This window comes from Podarcis erhardii, assembly GCF_964252035.2.
Source record: "Podarcis erhardii genome assembly, chromosome: 4".
NCBI classification, from domain to species: Eukaryota; Metazoa; Chordata; class Lepidosauria; order Squamata; family Lacertidae; genus Podarcis; species Podarcis erhardii.
Window position 1 is genome coordinate 54,136,193 of NC_138508.1, and position 22,834 is coordinate 54,159,026.

The following is a 22,834-nucleotide window of genomic DNA, read 5'->3' on the forward strand; positions in this document are numbered from 1 at the left end:
GATACTAGTCTCGAAGCAGTAATCTTACAAGAGCCCGTCTCTGTGAAGGCAGAAGACACGGAAGAGACCTTGTCAGAAAAGGTCAAAGAAGCAGAGAGCCGGGTATTTCCTGTTGCCCTACAGCTGGTTGCCAGTGGAATGGTGCAACTAGGAAAGGATGGCAAAACCTACTGGAAACGAGAGAGTCGGGAGCTGGTCCATCAAAAGGAAAGGCAGGATTGCTCCTCCTCTTAAACTTTCCTATAAGCAGCTACAATGCAGCAATGAATAGTGACGGTTACAATAATTAAGGCTGAAACTGTCAAATTCCTCTTATCCAAGTGCTTTTCCTTTGCTAAAATCAGAGCATGTGGGTCAATATTGCTTCTTCAAATGAGGAAAGCATGCTCAATGGACACAATACGGGGCATAATTAGCTTAAGGGTAGCCTAGGTGGTGATTTTACTCTCCCCCTAACTCCATGAAATTCATGTGCATACCCCACCAGATAATAAGCATTAGGAGGGGAAATCTCTGGCACCAACATAGCTTCCCCCCTAAAGGATAAGGTGGAGAGGGGCTGTGGCTCAATGCAGAACATCTGCTTTGTATGGAGGAGGTCCCAGGTTCATTCCCTGGGATCTCCAAGTAGAGATGGGAGGGAGCTGCTGCCAGTCAGTGTGGACAATACTGAGGTAGATGGACCAATGGAGGTGGCACTATATAAGGCAGCTACCTAGGATTCCTTTCCCCATCCTCCACACAAAGTTTTCTCATTCTGTTTCTCATTCTGCATTGTCTTGGCCACATCACTGCTGACCTCAGAGGAGAGGTTTCTGTGGCCTTTGCTGGTGTTATAAAAACACTATGGGTTTTGTGGCACCAGCCACAGCAACAAAAAACAGATAAGGGGATGTTGCAGCTGGGTTTTGCCAACTGCAGGGAACAAGAATGAGCAACTTGAGCAGGCACGTGCTGAACTGCATAAAATCAGTGTGTGTTTGTGTCACTTGTAAAGGCAAAGGATATTATTTTCCCCTCAGGTTTGCAACTGGATTTATATTCTAAAGATATTTAAACCAGAACTTCTGAGAGCTCCCTGATATGCCATTCAAAGCACACCTGAATCCCCTTTTAAATAACTTCCCACATAAAACTAGTCAGTCAGTCAATATATGACGGATATCCAGCATAACATGATTGATAATTTCCCCAAATTTTCTGCATTTAGCTATGATAGTTTTCACTTCAAATGTTTTCACTTCAAATGATCCTCAGCTCTATTTTCACAGGGTGTGCCACAATCATGTTTTGGAAACTGTAAGATGGTACATAGTAAGAAGAATGTTTTTCGCACTCACTTTTTGTTATGTACAAATACATCGAATAAAATTGCATTGCAAAGCCATTGTTCACACACGGTGACTTGAGTGTGCACAGCCATCTCTCCTGGAAGGACTGATTTGTACAGTTTAAATGGGACAGCGGGGCATGAGTACACAGAACCATCCTCCTTGGGGTAAGCTTGGGCTGTTGGTAGAACATGGTGCTCTGGGTAGGGGCTAGCCAGAGATTAGTGTACCAATGTCATCTCTCTTGATAACAATATATGACATACTCTCGCTAAAAGCTAGATACAATGGGTAAGCTTGTCTTCTTACATGACCTGATCATTAAAAGCAGAACACCTCTGGTTTATTTTTGGCTTCAGGTTGCTTCTTTTCTGGAAGGTTTCCACCAGCAAGACTTGCTTAGGAACTGACAAGACACTGCAAGGCATCTTTAGCAACTGTAAGGAGAGAAATCTTTTAACTATCACCCAGAAATTAACATAGATATGTATGTAATTTCTTAAATTAATGATTTTTATTAGAATGGGGTTTGATATCACCGAACATTTGGGTACAAAACAGATAAGAAGAATGTAACAGTATTGTGCTATATAGTCCAATTCCTATGGAAGCTTAGCATTTGAACACTGATTAGTTTTGTAAATAGCAAAATCATAACACAATGGAAATATTGTATTCTCTCCTTTAATGAACCATCATGATGATTTTTTTAAGGTACATGTAATATGTAGCTACCTACTTCTTTTCTTTCAAAGTTAGGTCAATTCCTTCCTCACTGTGCTTTCTAGCTATGATAAAAACATACTGAAGAACATGTTATTGCATGCCTCCATGATGTCATGGGTTAAGTTTTAATAAACAATATGTTTCATAGTATAATATATTTAGAAAATGGGTGGGGATTAAATCTCCCACGTGATTAGCTGAATACAGCCCTGGTTACTGCCATGTGTTTCTTTGATTCTCTTGTGCTCACCAATCATTATGAAATACTTCAATCTTTAGCACTATGGCAAAAAAACCTGATTCTGATTCACCTTGCTATTCAGAAAGAAATGTTAAAAGGATGGATATTAAAATGCTTAATTAATGCTGTGACCACAGATAGTTTTATTGTATAGTCCCTTTTCCTGGGAGTAGGCACGGTCTGTTTGTGAAGGCAATGCCTGATTTAGACGAGGGCACTGCCATGTAGCTGGCCCTTTGATACAGGTGAGGCATAGTGTGTACTAGTGTGTACTAGGTGGCAATCTTGTTTGAGTGAAATGGTTGCCCACAAGGGCTTTGGATATTTCAGTGCACCTTTCACGATGCTTTGGGTGACCCTGGTGTTAATCACACGTATGGCTTACCATGAGGTCCTGTGTCTGCAGAGGTCCATTTTAAGAACCTGTATTATGGCAAAAGTATTTGAATATTTGAGATGGCAAATTCATCCCCTTCCCAATTTGGCTCTGTTTGGTTTTCTCATCTTGCTGCCCTATGCTACAGAATTAAAGCAAAAATTATGCATCGTGGTTGTTGCTGTTTTCTTGTCATCTGCATTTCAGTTGTGCTTTCCCGAATTCCAGTGTAACTTCCCATCTCCTCCTAGCTGTACTTCTCCGCTTGCCACTAACTGCATAGCAGCAGGGAAGGCTCTGTGCTCTGCCTCCTTCACCCTTTCGCATAAAGTCTCCTCTGTGTCGCCAATCTTCACAGGGACTGGCTCTTGAAAAATGATTGCTCCAGCATCAACTTCTTCCTAGAAAGGAAGGCCAGAAACGTTGACAAGATGGAGAGATAGACGAAATTATGAGCTCTAGAACATGGCCTTGGTTTGCTTTCATGACCTCACATGGGAATCTTTCCCCTTTAAGAAATTATCTTCAACACTACAAGCTATCTTGAAATTGGCTAATTCTGTACCACAAATATTTAGTCTGACTCCAGTCTGGTCTAGTTAGCTGTAGAAGAGAATTCAAGAGAAAACTGTAAAACCTACACCACTATGAAAACCAGGTAAAATATTATTACAGTTCACAATAATAAATTATTTCTAAATTGTGAAGTAAATGAAGCAGTCCAATGACTGTGCTCAGCAGCTGCATAGATTCCTTAACTTAACCTTGACCTGGTCTGCAGCTGGCAGCAGTCAGGCTAGGCTGGGTTCAAAAAGATTCCCCAATTACTGAGCTGTAGTAGACTTCAGACTATGCTGAAGTGGGCAGGAGGTGCAGCAACTGTCTAATTAGTACATTTTGTGCTCAGATCACTGGCCAACCCTTTCACAGTCTGTGTAAATTAATCCCTCTGCATTCATTGTTGGCTAAGAAGCAATCTGACAATCATTTCAAACTAAGATTATTATTAAGAGAGTAGCAAAAAAGGAGAACATACGGCAACAAAGTGCACAGTACAACCAGTGACTCTGACTCCAGCCTCCAGTACCAGTCTATGGGCATTTGCTCCTTTAAATGAAGGCAGCAAAGATGGGTGAATATTCAATATTTTTCCTAGAAGTAAAAAACAAAATTCATTTTTTTTTAGTTCTCCTAGCATTACAATGCTTAAACAAGAAATTATTGACGTACTAATTGAAACAAAATATGTAAAACGAAGCAGGTTTTTTCTGCAACTTCCATCTTCTTGAATGAACTGGTAACAATTAGATATAGACTAGAATCTATAATGTCTGAATCAACATTATCAGACAAACGGCAGCCATCAACTGAGAATCTGAAACCAGCTGCATTTTGGAATCAGAAATAATGGGACAGCTATGATACAGCTGGTTCACTAATAACATAGACAATATTAATGTCCCTTTTTCACATCAATAATGATTATTTTAAAAATGTAGAGAAATCCCTCTCAATCTGTGGGAAACTGTGCTGTTTTTAAACTAGGAAATTAGCAAAATCTATTAATTGAAAACAAAACTGTTGTCTAACGGCAAGGGCATTTCTAGTTCCAAGTGCAGTATATCCAGATGCATTTACCATTCCACTTTCTGACAAAAGGACCAGATAAGATCCGCATAAATCCTGCAAGGCAGACCAGCTCAACTGAGAACTCTTCCAGGACTTTATCAACTGCGCTGTCAAACTCTGTGCGACTGCTGTACAGCTTGTGGTCAATTACCTAAGAAAGGGTAAAGCATTGTGAGATTATGGGATACATTTATTTACCCTCAATCATTAATGCTGAATATTTCTGAATATTTCAGAAATGCTGAACATTTTGAACAGTCAGACACAGACACCGAACCGCTAAGTTACACATGCCAAACTATTGAACATTTACTTACTTTTGTAGGAATGCCAGCTCTTTCAGCTTTTCTTAGCCCTTCTACACCAGCTTTGTTAGAAATGACAAGGACTATTTCCGCATAACTAGTTGGCTTCTTTGTACTGGTTATTAAAGCTTCCAGATTTGTACCTGAAGGAGACAAGACAATCAAGTGAAAATATATTTAAGAGGGACTCAGATATTCTGAAAACATTTTTAAAAGCAGCAAAATAGCAACTTGATTCAGTAAGTATAGAACCATCGCCAGGTTGGATGGCAAAATACACTTTTGCAGCACATTCCACACATTTAAATGTTAAGTATTTATTTTTTTCTTGAGGCACGAGTTTTTCATTATAAGTACATCCAAAGAAACCTGTGTAATTTCAAGGGGTTCTTCCTATTCCAACTGTATGCCACTCAAACTCTGAACGAGTGCCTTTTCTCTCATGGTTCTTTTCATTTCTGTTCCATAGTGCATATTTTAAAAAAAGAAAAAAGCTGCACAAATCCTGCCATTTAAACCTCCGGTATTCGGCTGGAGTTTTTGAAAGGCACCTCTACCCCATAAAATCCTGACTCATAAAACTCTGCTTTTGTTTGTTTGCAAAATACATCACCTTGCATTCTGTGTTTAGGCAGAAAGGTGTCTGATCACGTGAAGATTGTCGCTTGTGAAAACGTGCCTTCATGATTGTCTCAGGAATCAGGAATATTTTTTATATACTTCCCTATACAGGGCTTCCTTCAGATGTTTTCTAAAAGTCATATAGTTGTTTATCTCTTTTACATCTGATGGGAGGGCAGTCTACAGGGCAGGTGCCACTACTGAGAAGGCCCTCTGTCCGGTTTCCTGTAGCTTCACACACTGCCAGAAGGCCCTCAGAGCTGCATCTCAGTGTCCAGCCTGAATGATGGGGTAGAGACACTCCTTCAGGTGTGCAGGACCAAAGTTGTTTATGGTATGGTCTGACCAAACTACTTCAAATCAGTCTTCCAGAATACCCCAACCTATGGCCTCAAAGATGGCATTCATTTCTCACAATGGAGAATGTAGGAGTCTCACCTGTTCCAGAGATGAGGACGCCGACCCTTGTTTTGCTTGGTTGGGTTTTGCTTGGTTGGCTGTGGAAGGACTCTATCCTATTTGCCTGTAAGGCTTGAAGTAAGTTATTGACTTCAACGTGGGCAGACCCTTCAATTAAAAAAAGAAACATTAGCTGTAAATAAATAGAACTAAATAATTAGAAACAAAGGGAGCTGCCTTCTACTGGGTCAGACCATTTGGTCCACATAGCTCAGTACTGTCTACACCAGGCGTCAGCAACCTAGGGCCCATGGGCCACAAGCGGCCCATGGGGGTCGTTGAGCCGCCCCCAAACCGAGCCACCCGCTTGGTGAGTCCCCGTGTGCTGCTCTAAACCAGCATGGCGCAGGGACTCGCTTTTGCAGTGCTAGAAATTGCGTCTGCCAAAAATTGCGGGTGGGCGTGCGCAGAGGTCCACAGAGGGATCTTTGCTGGAGTGAACCAGCTCAGGCAAGGTAAACCTTGCCAACTCCTGGTCTACACTGACTGGCAGCTGCTCTCCAGGGTTTCAGACTGAGGACATTCCCCTGGAGATGGCAGGGAACGAAGCTGGTACCTTCTGCATGCAAAACAGATGCAGTCCTAATTCAGGACTGCTGCAGCACCATCACCCCATTAAAAATAAATACCCTCACAAGTCATCCCCACATAGATGAGGCTCTGCATAGTGACCTGCTTGACGGCGTACAACTTTTCCAATCAGCCAGGCCTCTTCATGCCTCTGGATGTCCTTCAGGACCTGCCCAGCCAGCTCCTTCTGCACAACCAGGACTGAACCAATCCCACAATTAAATGTTCGAGCCATTTCTTCCTCCGACAGATTTCCCTCTTTCTGAAGCCAAGAAAAGATGTCGGGTATCTTCCAGCTTACGGCATCTGAAAATAACCAGAGTTGTATGGTAACACACTTTTTAAAAAATCAGTCAACAAGCATTACAGAGAAATGAAGCTGACAATTCTGATTGAACTTAATAAACATAAAAGTGATAAGCCCAGTAATAGCAAAAGATCCAATGGTTATCACTGGCAATTGAAGGAAATGTATTTAACCAATCTAATCACCTATTTTAAAAATTATTATCTTTTTCAATTGATCCAAAATCTTTTCAAATCAACTAAGGCCACCTTCACACCATACATTTAAGGCATAATAATACCACTTTAAACAGGCCTGGCCTACCACAAAGAATTCTGGGAGCTGTAGTTTGTTAAGAGTGCTGAGAGTTAGGAGACACCTATTCCCCTCACAGAGCTACAATTCCCATAGTAGTTTAACAATCAATTGTTTTTCACAGGGAACTCTGGGAATCGTAGTGCTGTGAGGGGAATAGGTACTTCCTAACAACTCCCACACCCTTAACAAAGTACAGCTTCCAAAATTATTTGGGGGAAGCCATGACTGTTTGAAGTGGCAACATAGTGGTTTAAATGTATGGTGTAAACTTAGGCTGAGTGCCCACAGAAAGCCATATAAAACTGGGATGAAAGGGAATGTCTAAATTTCATTCCACTCTTTATTAGTGAATGTGACAATCCATCCTTAAAAATATCTTCAATCAGTCAATTTTGAGATAAAATGTGGATTTCAATAAATGGGGGCAGGAGGAGAAGGGAGAAACCGAGTTAAAGAAAGGAAAATGGCATCGATAAAAATTAAGAAATATATCAAGCTTGCAAGTTTTGCGTAGGTGTTCACCATGACCAAGACATTCTTACCTAGAACTACCCCAAAGGATGCTGGGAGTACACGTGGAATGTTCTCCAGCAGCCCTCCTCCAGTGATGTGGGCATAGGCCTTCACGTAGCCTGAACGAAGAACCGGCAGGAGAATCTTGCTATAGATTTTAGTGGGTGTAAGCAGTTGTTCTCCTGCGAACATAAGTCATTAACAGGTTATTATGCAAAAGCATGATAAAGCCCAAAAGCACACGCAGGATGAAATGCATCAAGGAGGCCTTATGAAGATATTGCTGTGGCCCTTCCTTATGTGTTTACTGCATGAAAGGGGCTCCATATTAATTGCATTGCATGGCTTCCGCAGTCCTGCACCTGGGATCCACGTTCAACGTGGGGGTGTCTATAAGGGCTGGGGGGAGGGGAGAAAGCCTACACGCATAGACCTCTACATGCATAGACTTCCACAGGAGCTGGAACTCTGCATGACTGGCACTCTAGCTTACATTTTATTATTTTTATTTATTTCATAAAATGCACACACTGCTTGATTGTAAGCAAGCCCAAACCGGTTTTACATAGGATACCTATGCACACAGGCATTCCATCTGCAGATGTCTATGCCTAATCCATGGATGTTGGAGGCAGGACTGGGGGGAAAACATAAGATTAGCATCGGAAGGCAGCTAACGAAGTGCAAATGTCACACAAGTAAAGTGGTACCTCAGGTTAAGTACTTAATTCGTTCTGGAGGTCCATACTTAACCTGAAACTGTTCTTAACCTGAAGCACCACTTTAGCTAATGGGGCCTCCCACTGCTGCCGCGCCGCCGAAGCACCATTTCTGTTCTCATCCTGAAGCAAAGTTCTTAACCTGAAGCACTATTTCTGGGTTAGCGGAGTCTGCAACCTGAAGCATATGTAACCTGAAGCGTATGTAACCTGAGGTACCACTGAACACACAAAAATGGAAAGAGGTAAAAGTATTCCAATAGTTGCACGTGCTCATTTTTCCTCACTAGTTGCCCTTTGATAGAAACCAGGGTCAGGAGCCTTTTCCAACGTGAGGGTCTGTGGGAGTCATAAAGCCAAGGCAGAGGCTTGTAAATACCACAGGGTGCCCCCTGACCTCGGCTGACCGGCACTCTGTGCTTTACAATGTATTAGGACCTTAAATGGAGTTGTGTTTCCTCTGGGCAGTGTTTCCTTATATGGTGAGGGGAGTGTCAAACCATTAACAGGCATGTAACGTGAGACATTGCCAGATGACCATGCGGTTGGTGAGGACAAAGGATAATAAAAGTGACCGGGGAAGGGAGAGGTTCGAAGGAGCTGCCCCTCCATTATGAAAATACTCGCTGCCTCTCTGTGTCTTCTTTCTATGTTATGCTAAGCACCATCTATGATGGCAGGACTCCGTCAAGGGTCACATTCTCTCATGGGCAATGATCTGGGGGCCATATATTCCAGAGGCCGAGGCAACTAGTGAGGAGCATCAAGTGTGACTCTTTTGTCTTAAAACAGTTAGTTACCTCCAAGCCACGTGAAATTGAGAGGCCTCAATGCACCTCCCCACATCCAAGCAAGTTGGAGTCACTATCACAGCTCGAGGTCACATTCCAAAAGCATAGGAAAGAAATTAAAGAAATAAAAACACTCAGGGAGGGGCTAGGTCTGTGAGGGGGGCGGCCTGGAGAGAGTTCCAGGGGCCAAAGAGAAAAGAGAAGCCTGGAAAACCACATTTGGCCCCAGGTTCTGAGTCCCCCTTTGATAAAAAGTCCCCAAATGTCCTAATAACTGAAAATTGACCAAACGTAGACAGAAGAAGAAAATGCTGCAATTACTGATCTTACCTAATGTCTGGTTACCAGAGCGGCCCACTGGAGGAGAGGAAAAATCTAAAGAGGACTTTTCGACAATCTTTCTCACAAGGCTAAACCCGTTGCTGTGAACACCAGAGGAAGCTATTCCAATAATCGCATCTCCCTCGACAATTCTGTCTAGCTTGGGAAGCATCTGGTTTCGTTCCACAGCGCCAACGGCAAAGCCCCCCAGGTCATACTCTCCCGGTGGATACATGCCAGGCATTTCAGCCGTTTCTCCTCCTGAGGTGGCAATAGAAGACAGAGAAAGGGACTGTGAGTGTTAAAGCAAAACCACTGGTGATCATTATAGGAACTCTACTTCCCAGATTCTTACATACACTGAAGTATAGCAAGCACAGCCTGTCTTAGATGGGGTTTTGTGGTTTTTTGCTTGTTGATTACATTTTATTGAATTTTCAAAGTTGTACATCCAAAGGAAGAAATGAAAAACAAGAAGAACAAAATCATAGGTGCTTTTGGCACTCTTAAGGAATAGCACACAGAAAAACAGGAAACTGCCTTAAACAGACTCCTACCACAGATCTATCCTGCTCGATACTGCCCACACTGACTGCTAGCAACATTGCAAGGTTCTCAACAGGAGTCCTTCCCAGCCCCATCTGGAGATGCCATTGGACTAAATTTGGGACCTTCTGTGTGCAAGGCCGATATTCTGCCACTGAGCATGTTCCCTTCCCATGTTGTGGATCATGCCATGAAAAATGACTCGGTTTCTCAAATTCTGCCCATTTTAAAACGGAGAAATCAGTCAACAACATGTGTGAGGTATGTGTGTGTTACACGATTAAGTAAAGAACAAAGGATTTCAAAATGGAACAGCCAGAACAAGCAAAACATAAGTTCTGATAAGTAAATAATCTAGGAAAAGGTCGTTATGAGAGTTTGCCTAAGTACAAAGTCATGGTGAGCCCACTCATGACGCAAGGAGAGGCGACTGTCTCAGGCAGCAGGATTCACAGGGGTAGCAGAGATAGATCTTTCTTTTCCCTGTTGTTCCTGATGTAGATCTTCACCCACCCCTTCTTCCCTGGTGGGGACAGGGCTTGCCATTTTGTCATTTGACTCAGGTGCCAAAATGTCTGTACCAAGTTACACAACCAGGAGAATCACACAAGACAGCTCTTGCTGTTGTGCCACTTCAGAATGCAGATTGGGGCTGGTGGTGAACAGATCATGTGTTTGAAACCTCACTCATTATATAAATGCTTCCTGCACACAGAAAACTAGCATGTTAGAGGGAAAGGACTGGGACTGAATCCAGCCTTCTTTAGAGGCAGATTTAGGGCAGTGTGACTGGTTTCCCTGCACAGGGTGCTGAGCTGAAAGGGGGCACCTTCCCACCTCCTTCCCAAAGCCTAGCTAGCACTTACCCAGCTTTGTGAAGGACACAGGAGGGCTCTAAAACCCTGAGAGAGTCTTGCACCTCCTTCCCAAAGCATGGCCCCTTGCTTAGCTGGCTTTGGGGAGGCAGCGCAAGGGCTGGGGGCGGGGGGAGCATGAATTTTGGCCTGGCACAAGGCGCCATATTCCAAGGCCTGACCCTGCCTTCTACACTCTTCACCTCTTCAGAAGATTCCCCTTTTAAATTCCACCCACTCATAAAACAGGGCACACTGTGATGACCCATTGCAAACTGAATGTGTAAACTGATTCTTGGATCCATAATAGCCGGACACAGTATAAGTATATGAATCAACCTTATGCAACATTAAGTTTTGCTTTTAACTAAATGCAGGAACCTGAGAATTTTCTAATCACATACAAGGAATGAGTGATCATTCCTACCGAGGAGCGCACATCCTGCCAGTTTACAAGCTTCAGCTATTCCAGCGATGACTGCCTGAGCTGTCCCGACATCAAGTTTCCCACAGGCAAAATAGTCCAGGAAAAAGAGGGGCTCAGCTCCCTGAGCTAGGATATCATTGACACACATGGCAACCAAGTCTTGACCAATGGTGTCGTGCTTATTGCATAGCTGGGCAATCTGTAATGAGAATTAGACAAATCACACCTGAGCTTGGCAAGACTTGGGAGCATCAGAACAGCCTTCCTGGATCAGGCCACAGGCCCATCTAGTCCAGCCTCCTTGTTCTCGTGGTGACCAACCAGATACTTACATGCAATAGCACACTCACCACTTCTGATTCCCAGCCAATGGTATTGAACATAACTGAGATTTCATTTTTAACTGCCATGGAAGGTACATAGGTGACTATAATCAGAGGAGACCCCAAGATACTTTTATGCAACTCCTATTTATATCAGCCAGGCTTGGGAAAGGGACATTGACGCCATATTGTGCTCTTGGACATTTTTTCAAAAGTATACCAGAAAATTTGTTGGTTGCCTGGCGTCAGAAACTATGCCCTTCCATTTGCTCTCCTGTGAAGGACTGACATGCATTTCAGACACATATCTCAATGTGATGCAAATAAAGTTATTCAATGGGGGGGGAGGAAAGAGGGTATTGTAGATGCCAAGGACTGAATCAGGGACCTTTTGCATGCTCTGCTGCCAAACGATGATCCCTTTGCATAGTAAACACTCAGTTACTAAGTAAAAATCCTGTCGTCAGCCTAACACCTTCAAAAATCCATTAAACCTTCCCAGCCCACACAACCTTCCTTTACCTTGAGCTTTGTTCCGACACCATCAGTTCCAGATACCAAAATTGGATCTTTATATCCAGCTGCTTTCAAGTCAAAGAGGCCAGCAAACCCTCCTAGGTCAGCATTGCAGCCTACCAAGCAGGAAGAAAAGGACTCATTCACCAAGGTCTTGTTCACATGATGGAGGTGATTTAGAGGCGGCTATAGAATTATTTGTCAAACCACATCCCTGATTGGTTTTGCCCTTCTTCAGATTTGGAAGCAGCACCGCAGAGTGAACTGGGCAGGGAAAGGGGACAAAATATCTTCTCACCATGGATCTCCCTGGTGCCTAGATTATTCTGCAGCCAATCAATTGGAATTAACAGCAAAGGTGAGGGATGAGCCTCTCCCTCCTGCTCTCCTTTCTCCTACATTTAACTTGCTCCACAATGTAATCCAATGCATTTTTACTCAGAATCAAGTCCCACTGTATTGAACTGGGAGAAAAATTCACCTTGCTCTGTTAACCTCTGCTTTACAAAAAATGTTAGGTGAGGGGTGGGTGGGATCCTGACGCTGCAGTCAGATAAAGGGTATCTATCCAATATGGTACAGATATGTTAAATGGAATGATTTTCCTTAAATATATTCTGCAGGTCCTAACTACAGCACAATTCCAGTATTCTAAAATCTCTGCATGATGGCTAAACTGCATGCCTCATCTGGAATTCTTAGTGCAAAACGTAAAATACAAGAGTTGCACATATATTTTTACAAAATAGTAAGGGGTATGGGTATAAAGAACTCAGTTTTTCATGAACTTATTCTACAAATGTTTTAATTAGAATGTACAGATTTTATCTTACCTGGCCTAGATGTGGCCGCTGCTAAAGGTTTAATGTTCTGAACCAACGTGTTACCAGCTGCAATATCTACACCACTGTCTTTGTAAGTCAGGCCCCTAAAAGGGCAGAATAGCCAATAGTCAATTGATTCATACATACAATCCATTTATAGCAGTATTTTCCAGTGCCAGTATAGAGGTGTAAGAATTCGCTGGGAACTTTTCCTGTGCCTTTAAGAAGTATGAGTGAGAGTGTTTGCTCCAAAAGGCCTGATTTCAAAGGTCAGTAGCTCTGTGGCAGTCCTTATGATCCCCGTGCTCTTGGAATGAGTGGTCCCTCAGCTGGGACTAGTTCCCTGCCCATCCCTGCTCCACACTTTTCAAATTCCCAGATGTGTATCACAGCAACTGCATGCTATTGAAGGAATAGGTCTACTCTGAAGCAAGTAATTCCTACTGAATTACGGACAGGTAAGTGGGAGTTAGGACTGCAGTCTTAGTTGACATGTGAGCCCAAGACTCCCGGGTCCCAGTCCAGTATCTGTTAAATGGATCATGCTGACTTTTGTAATCAACAATATATTTTTCAGGGGTTTCCAGGCTTAGCAGAAGTAAAAAGGGAACATGCCCTGGAAAATATATCTTGCATATAACTTGTAATATTTTTAAAGCTACACATCATCTTCATCAGCTAAGCCCAAATGTATTTTGAGTACACCATTTACTCTCCAGGCATAAACTCAGATGCGCTAGCTATAAACTCAAATACACTATCGCTGTTTAGGATTAGAATGTGCATGAACATGCATAGAAAGAGTCCTCTTACATCTGGCCAAATATTGCCTTGTCTGCTTTGGGGGGGGGGGGAGAGAGAGAGGAGAAATCAACTCAATGGATAGAGCACACTACACAGATTCATATCATTTACCACTTCTAATCAAATGCTACACATTCCGTAAAAATAAAGCTAGATACTGCACCATTCTTAGAAACTTTATTGCATATACAAAAGACTAGTATTACAGTATACTAACACCTGATGCCATATGCTTTCAGTTTTATACTAACAGTGTATTTCATTCATAGTAGAAGGCTATTTTATAAAAAGGTAGTACTTCTTCAACAGTTTATATTTTGTGGCACTGACAAAAACATTTAGGTTAAAGGTTGAATTAATTCTACCAGTGTAGCTGCATTAGTGCAAGATGGCAATTGATGCAGTTATACTGGTAAAAATGTCTTTGCTTGATCTTTATAAGAGTAGCCTCCAAATGGCTGTGTCAGAAGATTTTCACATGCTAGGACAGGGCTGGGGGTGATGGGAGTTGTAGTCCAATAGTATTGGGGTGGTGGTGGTGGTGGTCAGATTCCTATCCCTGCTCTAAAGCCTAAGTGTACCAGCCTCTTGCATCCTCAACTTTTATTTCCCTCAAAAATGGATTAATTTGTAGTAATATGAAGAGATGTCAGTGTAGTCACTCTTAAGCATTTTGGGAGTAGCAACTTCATGTAGGTGCATGTTGCTGTTTCATTCTTCCCACCCACTAGTTTTTCACTTGTTAACAACAAATCTACACAAGCTTACAAAGAATTCTGGGCAATGTAGTTCCAAGAGGAAACAAAAAAGGGTCTCTCTGTGAGAGCCCTAATCTTCTCAAAAACAGGACAGATAAACTGGTTTAATATTGTGTCATGAATGTTGCATTAGTAACCGTGAAAAAAGTAAGTGTAAGCTATTTTATGTTTTATTCAACAGTGTTTTAAGTCTTCAGTAATAGAAATACGTATTCATTACCCATTAATTAATCCTAGTTGTTTTTGCGATAATACACATGGATATCCATTAAGAATAGTTATATGAGGATATTGTATAATATATTGATACAAAATTTTACTAAAACATGGAATGATTATGTAGTGATTTGCATGGATTATGGATTATTTTTAACACATATTCTTACTATCGCCTTCTGATTTGGCCTCAGATAGGTACCTGGATTCTTTAAGGAAAGCTATAGCCCGATAACCAATATCCTTTCTATAAATGGCCCCTTTGAACTGGATGACTCCTACTCCTTTGTTGGCTTCTTCCAGTGCGGTGACAAGGTCCTTCTTGATAGCGGTCACAGTGAGGACTCTGCCGCCATTGGTCACCACTTTGCCATCTTTCATGGCTGTGCCTGCGTGGAACACCTGCAAACCCAGCTCTTTCGCCCGAGGAAATCCTATAAGGTGAGAATTTATTTATTTTTTAAGGTTTCCTGAAATCTTTTGCCATACATCTATTGAGTGCACAAGCAATTATAAATATGCCTAACCAAATAAAAATGGCAGTGAACTCAACCCATTAATAAATAAAAAGTTGATGAAAAAGGACACGTGTGGGCCAGAACTGATCTGTCTGAAACCTCTACGGCAGGAGTGGCTTATATGTGGTTGTCGTGAAGTTGCTGGTTCATATGTGGCATCTATCCTAACATCATCCCCTTTTGTGTCTGCCTCCCTCATTGAGACCTTCAGGAAGAATTTAAAAATATGGCTGAAAGATACTGTTCCCGACAACCCTGAAATCACTGGCTGAGAGAATGTTTTGAAACTGTTTTTAGAATACTTTAAAATATGTCTTTTTCATTGCTGATATCTCTGGGCTCCTTCAGGAGGAAGGGCAGAATATCTATTGAGATGTTGATGGTGGTATTAGCTATGTTGGCTGGAGTCCAATGACATCTAGAGAATCATAAGTTAGGTACATAAGTTAGGTACATCCCGACATTTGACACCGTACTGTGACTTGAGTGCCAGGAAATCAATCAGTGCTAAAACAATTAAAAATAAAATAAAAAGCCATTGAAAACATTTATGGTAAATTAAAAACATGTAAAATGCAAGGCTTTCTCTTGATAATGTAGGGCAAACAAAGGCTTCAGTTTACTTGCTGGCATTCACACACACACAGACAAAAAGGACAGAAACAAAAGCACCCACCCAACCACCCAAAGACCTCCTCACTCCCTTCGAGACATATGGTTTACTGCAGGGCTGGGCAAAAGCATATCTCCAGGTAGCCAGACTGCCTGTATTTTACAGTTGTTGCTGTTCCTTCTCCCCTTCTGATAAGACGTCATTCCCTAAGGTGTCTATGGCCACCAAGACATCCATGTAAGTTACCAAGATGGCCACATGTTTTGCAAAGGGATACCAAACAGAAAGGGCCCTAAAACAACTGCTCTGAGTGGGGCCAAGTTAGTGAGAAGCTTCTCTTCTTTTGGCAGCCTGTAGATATGATGATTGAAAGTGGGAGTGCGAGGTCTCAAAGGCTATAGCCCAACACCCTGGGGTAAACCTCTTTGACCTCGGTAGGGCTTACTTCAGAGTAGACATGTATAGGATTGCTCTGTAATGCTGCAGTCCCAAACAGTTTGACTAGGGAATAAACCCCAATGAAATCAAAGGGACTCACTACTTACTTATGTAAAAGGAGTTATCTATTACCTAAACCAGTGTCTGGCTATACTGTAACCAGTCTTTTCTTGCAGAAATTAAAGTTGCTCTTTGTATTATGAGACAAAGTGGAAACTATCGCTTTAGGAATCAAAAGCAGACACTCAACTGGTTAAAACCAAAGCGTTCGTTATTTGAGATAGCCAGCCTGCAAGAGACTCACATAGTCTCTTGTCAATCACATGAAAGTGGAAGGATATAATATTCTACATGTTTAAAACCTGGGTGTCAGTTTCCTACCTGTTATTTCCAAACCCTTAGGATAGCTTCCTGGATAGCCTTCACTGGCCATGACTACAGTCACAGCTGCCCAGTCTTCTAGCCATACAGGCATGTGGCGAGATAATTTTTGATCCATCGTTGCTTGTATAACCTCATAAAGGTCACTCTTAAGTAGCGGGAGAATTACCTACACAAATATAGACCAGAGTTAGGCACATCTTTCTGGTGTTACTTTAAAAAAAATAAGAAAACTAGAGAATTAACTCCCAGTGAAATACCATGGAAATGACAAGACAGTTAAAGAAGCATTTCAATGTATATTACGGTATATTATGTATGCCATCCCAAGCACATTGATTAGGAAACATATTTTATTAAAACATGTAGAATGAGTTGGTGTAGACACACAAGTATACTGAACTTTAACAATATATTAAATATACCTTGCAGTGCAGTATAGTACAGTAATGAAGATCACAGAATTAGACTGTGGTACTTTACCATTGTGGCTATCATATATATGTGTGTTTGTGTGTGTATAATTTTATTTATTAAAGATGTAACAAAAACAAAACAAGAATCCTCAAACCAGAAACAAAGAGTAAGTAAATATGTGATTATTAAATGATATTGCAAATAAACCTGCTTGATCGATGCTCACAATATGATCACATGTTACATTTAAACCAATGCTTATACAATTGTACCTTGGTTGTTGAAAGCCCTGGAACTTGGACATTTTGGTTTCCAAATGCCGCAAACCCGGAAGTGATTGTTCCGGTTTGCAAACATTCTTTTGGAACCCAAATGTCCAACGAAGCTTCTGTGGCTTCTGATTGGCTGCAGGAGCTTCCTGCAGCCAATCAGAAACCACGATTTAGTTTTCAAATGTTTTGGAAGTCGAATGGACTTCCGGAACAGATTCTGTTCGACTTCCAAGATCCTACTGTACTCAAAACACATAAAATAATGCAATTGCTTTTTAATCATTCAGAAGAAACCATGGTTTAGAGCCATGGTACAATAACATGATGTGCTACTTGTACTGGCACATTTTTGGCTTAAATTGCAGTGCAGTACACTATCTCCATAAGACAGCTTTCTCTCATCTACCTGTCAAATCTGCTTCCCTGGGAGTACCAGTTGCCCCTTCCAGTCACTAACCCAGAGGCAACGGAAGTGTATGGCAGGATTGATGGCTGTGAGAATGAGATTTGCTGACAGTGCACTTAGCAAGACTGGTGGAGCCTTGGCCCATCCCACAAAGAAGGGAGGGGTTCAGTTCAAGTGCACAAATAGTGACTCATCCTTCAAATACATCTTTGATGCAAAAAATACAAAAGTGGCAGGACTTTTGCTATTGCACAACTGCAGGAATTTTATTAAGTAAATCAATTAAAATTCTGGTTGCTGGAACTTAACAAGAAAAAAAGAACAATGAGCTTTCTATGTTAGAAACTACTGCTTCTTGGTGCTATCATACAAATAGGCCTCCCACAGCATCTCAATTACTTCAACTCTTCCAGGATTGTAAGAGTGCATAGTAACATTACTTGGCAGGAGTAATGCATTCTGAGGGATAACTGAATTAGTCCAGCATGATCCAATCCATAGAGGGGTTTGGGAAAGAAAAAAGGTTAAAGCGCAATCTAACACATATCTGCTCAAAATTAAATCCCATTGAGTTGAATGGGGCTTTCTCCAAGGCAACTGCATGTACTGCAGGCCAAGATATACAGTGTCACTCACCTGACATTCTGGGTCACCAAATCTACAATTGAACTCTAAGACTTTAGGTCCATCTTTGGTTAGCATTAATCCAGCATACAGGACACCTAAAGGAAAAAGGCACAAGATATTGAGGACAAGCACAACCGGTAAATTTTAAAAGAATGTTGCATTGTTTTAAGATTATGACTATTATTTCCACCATCTAGAGAGGTATGTGGAGCTTTGTCAGCAATTGTTTGCATTCACTGCAGTTGTCCACAATTAGTCCCCAGAGTGGCTGGGGAAGCCCAGCCAGATGAGTGGGGTATAAATAAATTATTATTATTATTATTATTATTATTATTATTATTATTATTATTATTAGCATTTTTGGACTGCTGTCATTTAAAAAACAAAACACTGCTTTAACTCATGGAGCAGATGCTCAAAGCAGAACTACTGAAATCTATTGACTTCAATGGGTCTACTTTGCATATGGCTAATGATGGATATCACTCGTATGATGATACTCCCACTTACCAATGTAAGGAATACCCTCTTTTCTCATACCATCAACTGTTTTCTGGAGAACAGAATTTCTGATTTTCAGAAGAAGTTCCTTGGACAGCTAATAAAATGTGACAAAAGTAGAGCTTTTAAGAATGTAGAGAATTTAACCAATTCTAGGAACAAGAATCTATTGTGTCATCCTTTTTTTTTTACTCCTGGTGTCAAGAATCTGTTTTTCCTGTTACTCAGCTCTGATGACAGGTGCTCTTTAGTAATAAGCTCTGACAAAGAAGCACTGTAAACATGAGTTTTACCTGAGGTGCTGGGGAATATGCACCCATGCCGCCTGTGTTTGGGCCCTGATCTCCATCCATTAGGCGTTTGTGATCCTGGGCAGGTGGCATCGGGGCAACAGTGACACCATCCGTAAAGCATAAACACTGTAAGAAAAATAAGATAAACCATGCATGGTTTATAACTATGCCAGGTGATAATAGAAATTAACTCAGTGTCCAGGTTTACAAAGATGATTATTAATAAGTTGCTAATTACAAGTAGTGCCCTCCGAATGATGGGAGACAGTCCAAGGTATAGGTAGGTAGCCGTGTTGGTCTGATGCAGTCGAAACAAATTGAAAAATTGTCCGGTTGCACCTTAGAGACCAACTAAGTTTGTTCTGGGTATAAGCTTTTGTGTGCAGGTATCTGAAGAAGTGTGCATGCACACGAAAGCTTATGCCCAGAACAAACGTAGTTGGTCTCTAAGGTGCTACTACTGGACAATGTTTTAAATTTAGTCCAAGGTATTTTACTTTTACTCAGTTGGCATTTCTCTAAACAATATACAATGGTACAATACTTTTAAACAATAGGTTTAAATAAATGCAATATTTGAAAATGGAGATTTCTTATACAAATTAGGAGCCAGGCAAATTATGTAAATGTTAATATAATTCATAATATTTTTCTGAAGGTGCTTGGTGAAATCCAATAATAGTCATACTTGGAGCAGACCCCTTGAAATCAGTGAACTGAAGTAATTTGATTTCAATGGGTCTGCTCTAATCTAATATGATCTAACAGGATGCCACCCACCATTTCTGGAAAACACAAGTTTTAAATTCCTTTCTAACAATTAAATATACATTCCATGCTTTATGCGTGGCCTCAGGAGCGGGTGCTTTGTACTATTAATATGCTGCTGCTGTTGTTGCTGGGGGGTTTTTTTGGCACAGGGTTCCCCCTCCCCCCCCCCCGAAAATTCCATATTTGATTTGCAATGGAGTTCTTACTCTTATGACTGATCAATAATATCTAGCAAGAGCCAGGGATCAATATTTAGGATCAGTCAAAACAGTTTCACTAGTAGATGCTAATATGATCAGTCCCGCTAGTGTAACTGGGTTGTTCCGACCTCCTCTTCTCCCCACATGCCCTCCTAAATCAGCTCTGAGGAGTCAGTACAGTCCATGTTGGGAGGAGAGGGGAGATTGTTCTGTGTGGAAAGCAGAAATGCTTGAACTGATGGAACAACTGTAACACTGCAAGGCCAAGTTCCACTCAGCAATGCAATATTTTGATTACATAAATAGAATATATTTTGTTTTGGCAACTCACATAGGTAGAGCTCAAAACAGTACCACCATAGTCTATCTCAGTGAGTAGCTTTTGAGTCCTTAAGTAGTAAGGACTTGTACTTAATATACAGAATGGGCATTACCTGGCCAAAGTTAAGAACATTTGCTGAAAACAGTAAGTGATAAAAGTGATTAACCAACTGGACTTGCTTTATGCGTTGCATGATGGACATCAGGTGTGATCCATCAGAGCTGCTACATGAATGGGAAGGAATTTCAGTGAATGGAAGAAAAGCTGTGTCAGAAAGGCTGCCAGACATTATAGGATATACTTACAGAGACCTCTTCTCCATCAAGAAGCTCCTCAACAACAACCGTTTCTCCAGCTGTTCCAAAGGTTTTATCCTGCATGAAAAGTATACATACATATCTGAACACAGACTTTCCTTTGTAATAGTATTCTAACAAATAGAATCTGCCTGATCCAGCAGAGAAGAAAGAACAAATGCTTTGAAACGTGTTCTCAATCTTCTTCAGAAACCCAGCAATATAGCAGAGACCTTCTCAAACTGTTTCTATTTTAAGATATCATACATTTCAAGTTCCATGGAAGAACTCGCTCAGATGAAAGCAATAGAATAGACACCCCCTTAAACCATGGATAGAGAACTTGTGGCCCTACACATGCTGTTGGACTCCAACTCCCATCAGCCTCTGTAATCACAGCCAATGGTCAGGGATGATGGGAGTTGTAATCCAGCAACAACTGGAGCTCACAGGCTCCTTACCCTTGCCTTAAATGATAGTTCTACACATCCTTAATAGCACAGTTCATGCTTACTCAGTAGTAAGTCTATCTGCATTTGTTGGGGCTTACTCACAGGTAAGCATACATAGGATTGTAGTGTAAGTGGCACTGCAATTCTAAACATGTCTCAGAAGTAAGTCCAGTGCATTCAGTGAAAGTTACTCTCCACTAGGTGCATTGAGGATGCAGCCTCAGTCCTGGTTTGGCCCAATACTAGGCTCCCAGAAATCAATTTTAGATGTAATCTTAATGGTAAATTGTTTTAACACATTCCCAACTTACTTGCATTATTTCATGGACAGCTTTGCACGCATCTTCTTTATTAGAGGCCACAATCACACCTTTTCCGGCCGCCAGACCACTTGCCTTTACAACTAGGGCAGGGAAAGCCGCACTTAACGGGGGGGGCGGGGGGGGAGAGGAAAGCAAGCAAGCAAGCAAGCAAGTAAGTAAGTAAGTGGAATTTCATTCAGATTTCAAGCTCTATACATATTCTCAAAAGCAGGGAAGATGCAACAAAAATAGACAAAGAATTACCCACGTGTTGAAAGATGCTGTACCTGGTAATAAAGGCACACGCTTCTTTTGCATTAGTGAAAGCTTTCCATCTTGCAGTTGGAATGTCATGACGATCCAAAAAGGCTTTGGAAAAGCTCTTGCTGGACTCTAGTTGAGCTGCCTTTGCAGTAGGACCAAAACATCTAACGCCAGCAGCTGTCAAGTCATCAACAATTCCTAGCAGCAGAAATAATCCAAAGTGTTATGGGTTTTATGAAAAGAGTTAATTGAAACACAATCATGGATCTAACACTGTACTCTGAGTACACCATCCACACAGAGGAAGGTCTTCACAGCCTCGGGAAAACCTCAAAGGTAGCAGAGGTACCAAATACCGCCCCCCCTTTATAGAAAACGCCCTAGGGGGGCAGTAACCACCCTCTGCTCAGAAGCAACTCTGAGCATGCACAGTGGCTGTGGAATATTAGCTGCCTTTTGCATAAGAGGGAATAAAATGGAATGGATTGTCATGGAAGATGCAAAAGCACTTCACACAGCAATATTCTGTGCATGTTTTACTTATAAGTCCTAATTTAAAACAAAACAAAACAAAACAAAACAACTGAGATGAGATTACAGAAATGGTATCCAGCTATAAATGTTGGCAGAAGTAGCAGCTAGAGAACTTTGAGGCCATAGTAACCAAATCCATTCCTTGGCTATCATCTAGAGTAGCTATTTCAAAAGCTGAAGCAGACAAACAACGAGCAAAGAACTGTTTGAGGCAAACACTGTGACCAAAACAGAGTCACTCCAGATCTCTGAGCTGTTAGCCAACCACAAAGGCCAAAAAGTACTTTTCCACTTTAATGTCTGCTCCCTTCATTACCATGTTCTGGTAGAAGAGATGCCCTATACCGCATGTATGTTAGCATACTTGTGTGTTTTTATACGCTCAGATCGGCATATCAAAGTCATAAATTAGTAGATTAAACAGGAGGCAGGAATTTGCAGAATAAGTTCTTTTAGACATACCAGCAGCAAGAGGGACTTCTGGACCAACCACCACAAGTCCAATCTTCTGGTCTTTACAGTATTTGGCAAGAGCAGCATGATCACTGATTGAGATAACTATCAACGGACAAAAAAAATATAGATCGGTTGCAATTAGCTGTGGTTTTTATTTACTGCTTACATTTGTTTCTTGCCCGTCCACATGGCTCAGAGAGGCACTTAACCTTCAAAGCATCCCACTGAGGTGGGTTAGGCTGAGAGACAGTGATATGGTCCAAGGTCACACAGTGAGCTTCAGAGCTGAGCAGGAGT

At 41.5% G+C, this 22,834-nt stretch overlaps 2 protein-coding genes across 4 annotated transcripts in view; one reads left to right on the top strand and one right to left on the bottom strand.

Annotated features, from left to right (window-relative positions):
• The window catches only part of LOC309340476 (trifunctional purine biosynthetic protein adenosine-3-like), a 30,289-nt gene extending 27,441 nt beyond the window's left edge, over positions 1-2,848 (top strand). For 2 of the 3 annotated variants that reach the window (XM_081859267.1, XM_081859269.1), the window contains exon 22: positions 1-2,848. In XM_081859267.1, coding sequence (XP_081715393.1) covers positions 1-234 — 234 coding nt within the window. In that variant the 3' untranslated portion in view covers positions 235-2,848. The other variant, XM_081859268.1, reaches the window with a different exon arrangement.
• Positions 1,824-22,834, bottom strand: part of GART (phosphoribosylglycinamide formyltransferase, phosphoribosylglycinamide synthetase, phosphoribosylaminoimidazole synthetase) — a 27,500-nt gene continuing 6,489 nt past the window's right edge. The window contains exons 4-23 of the mRNA XM_081859270.1: positions 22,544-22,639; positions 21,571-21,745; positions 21,293-21,404; positions 20,539-20,607; positions 18,941-19,066; positions 18,657-18,744; positions 18,156-18,241; positions 16,425-16,593; positions 14,677-14,908; positions 12,706-12,800; positions 11,879-11,988; positions 11,034-11,232; positions 9,216-9,467; positions 7,405-7,557; positions 6,361-6,564; positions 5,668-5,796; positions 4,621-4,751; positions 4,313-4,454; positions 3,711-3,826; positions 1,824-3,075 (exon numbers count right to left, since the gene is read on the bottom strand). Coding sequence (XP_081715396.1) covers positions 2,878-3,075; positions 3,711-3,826; positions 4,313-4,454; positions 4,621-4,751; positions 5,668-5,796; positions 6,361-6,564; positions 7,405-7,557; positions 9,216-9,467; positions 11,034-11,232; positions 11,879-11,988; positions 12,706-12,800; positions 14,677-14,908; positions 16,425-16,593; positions 18,156-18,241; positions 18,657-18,744; positions 18,941-19,066; positions 20,539-20,607; positions 21,293-21,404; positions 21,571-21,745; positions 22,544-22,639 — 2,882 coding nt within the window. The 3' untranslated portion in view covers positions 1,824-2,877. The remainder of the gene's footprint in view (positions 3,076-3,710; positions 3,827-4,312; positions 4,455-4,620; positions 4,752-5,667; positions 5,797-6,360; positions 6,565-7,404; positions 7,558-9,215; positions 9,468-11,033; positions 11,233-11,878; positions 11,989-12,705; positions 12,801-14,676; positions 14,909-16,424; positions 16,594-18,155; positions 18,242-18,656; positions 18,745-18,940; positions 19,067-20,538; positions 20,608-21,292; positions 21,405-21,570; positions 21,746-22,543; positions 22,640-22,834) is intronic.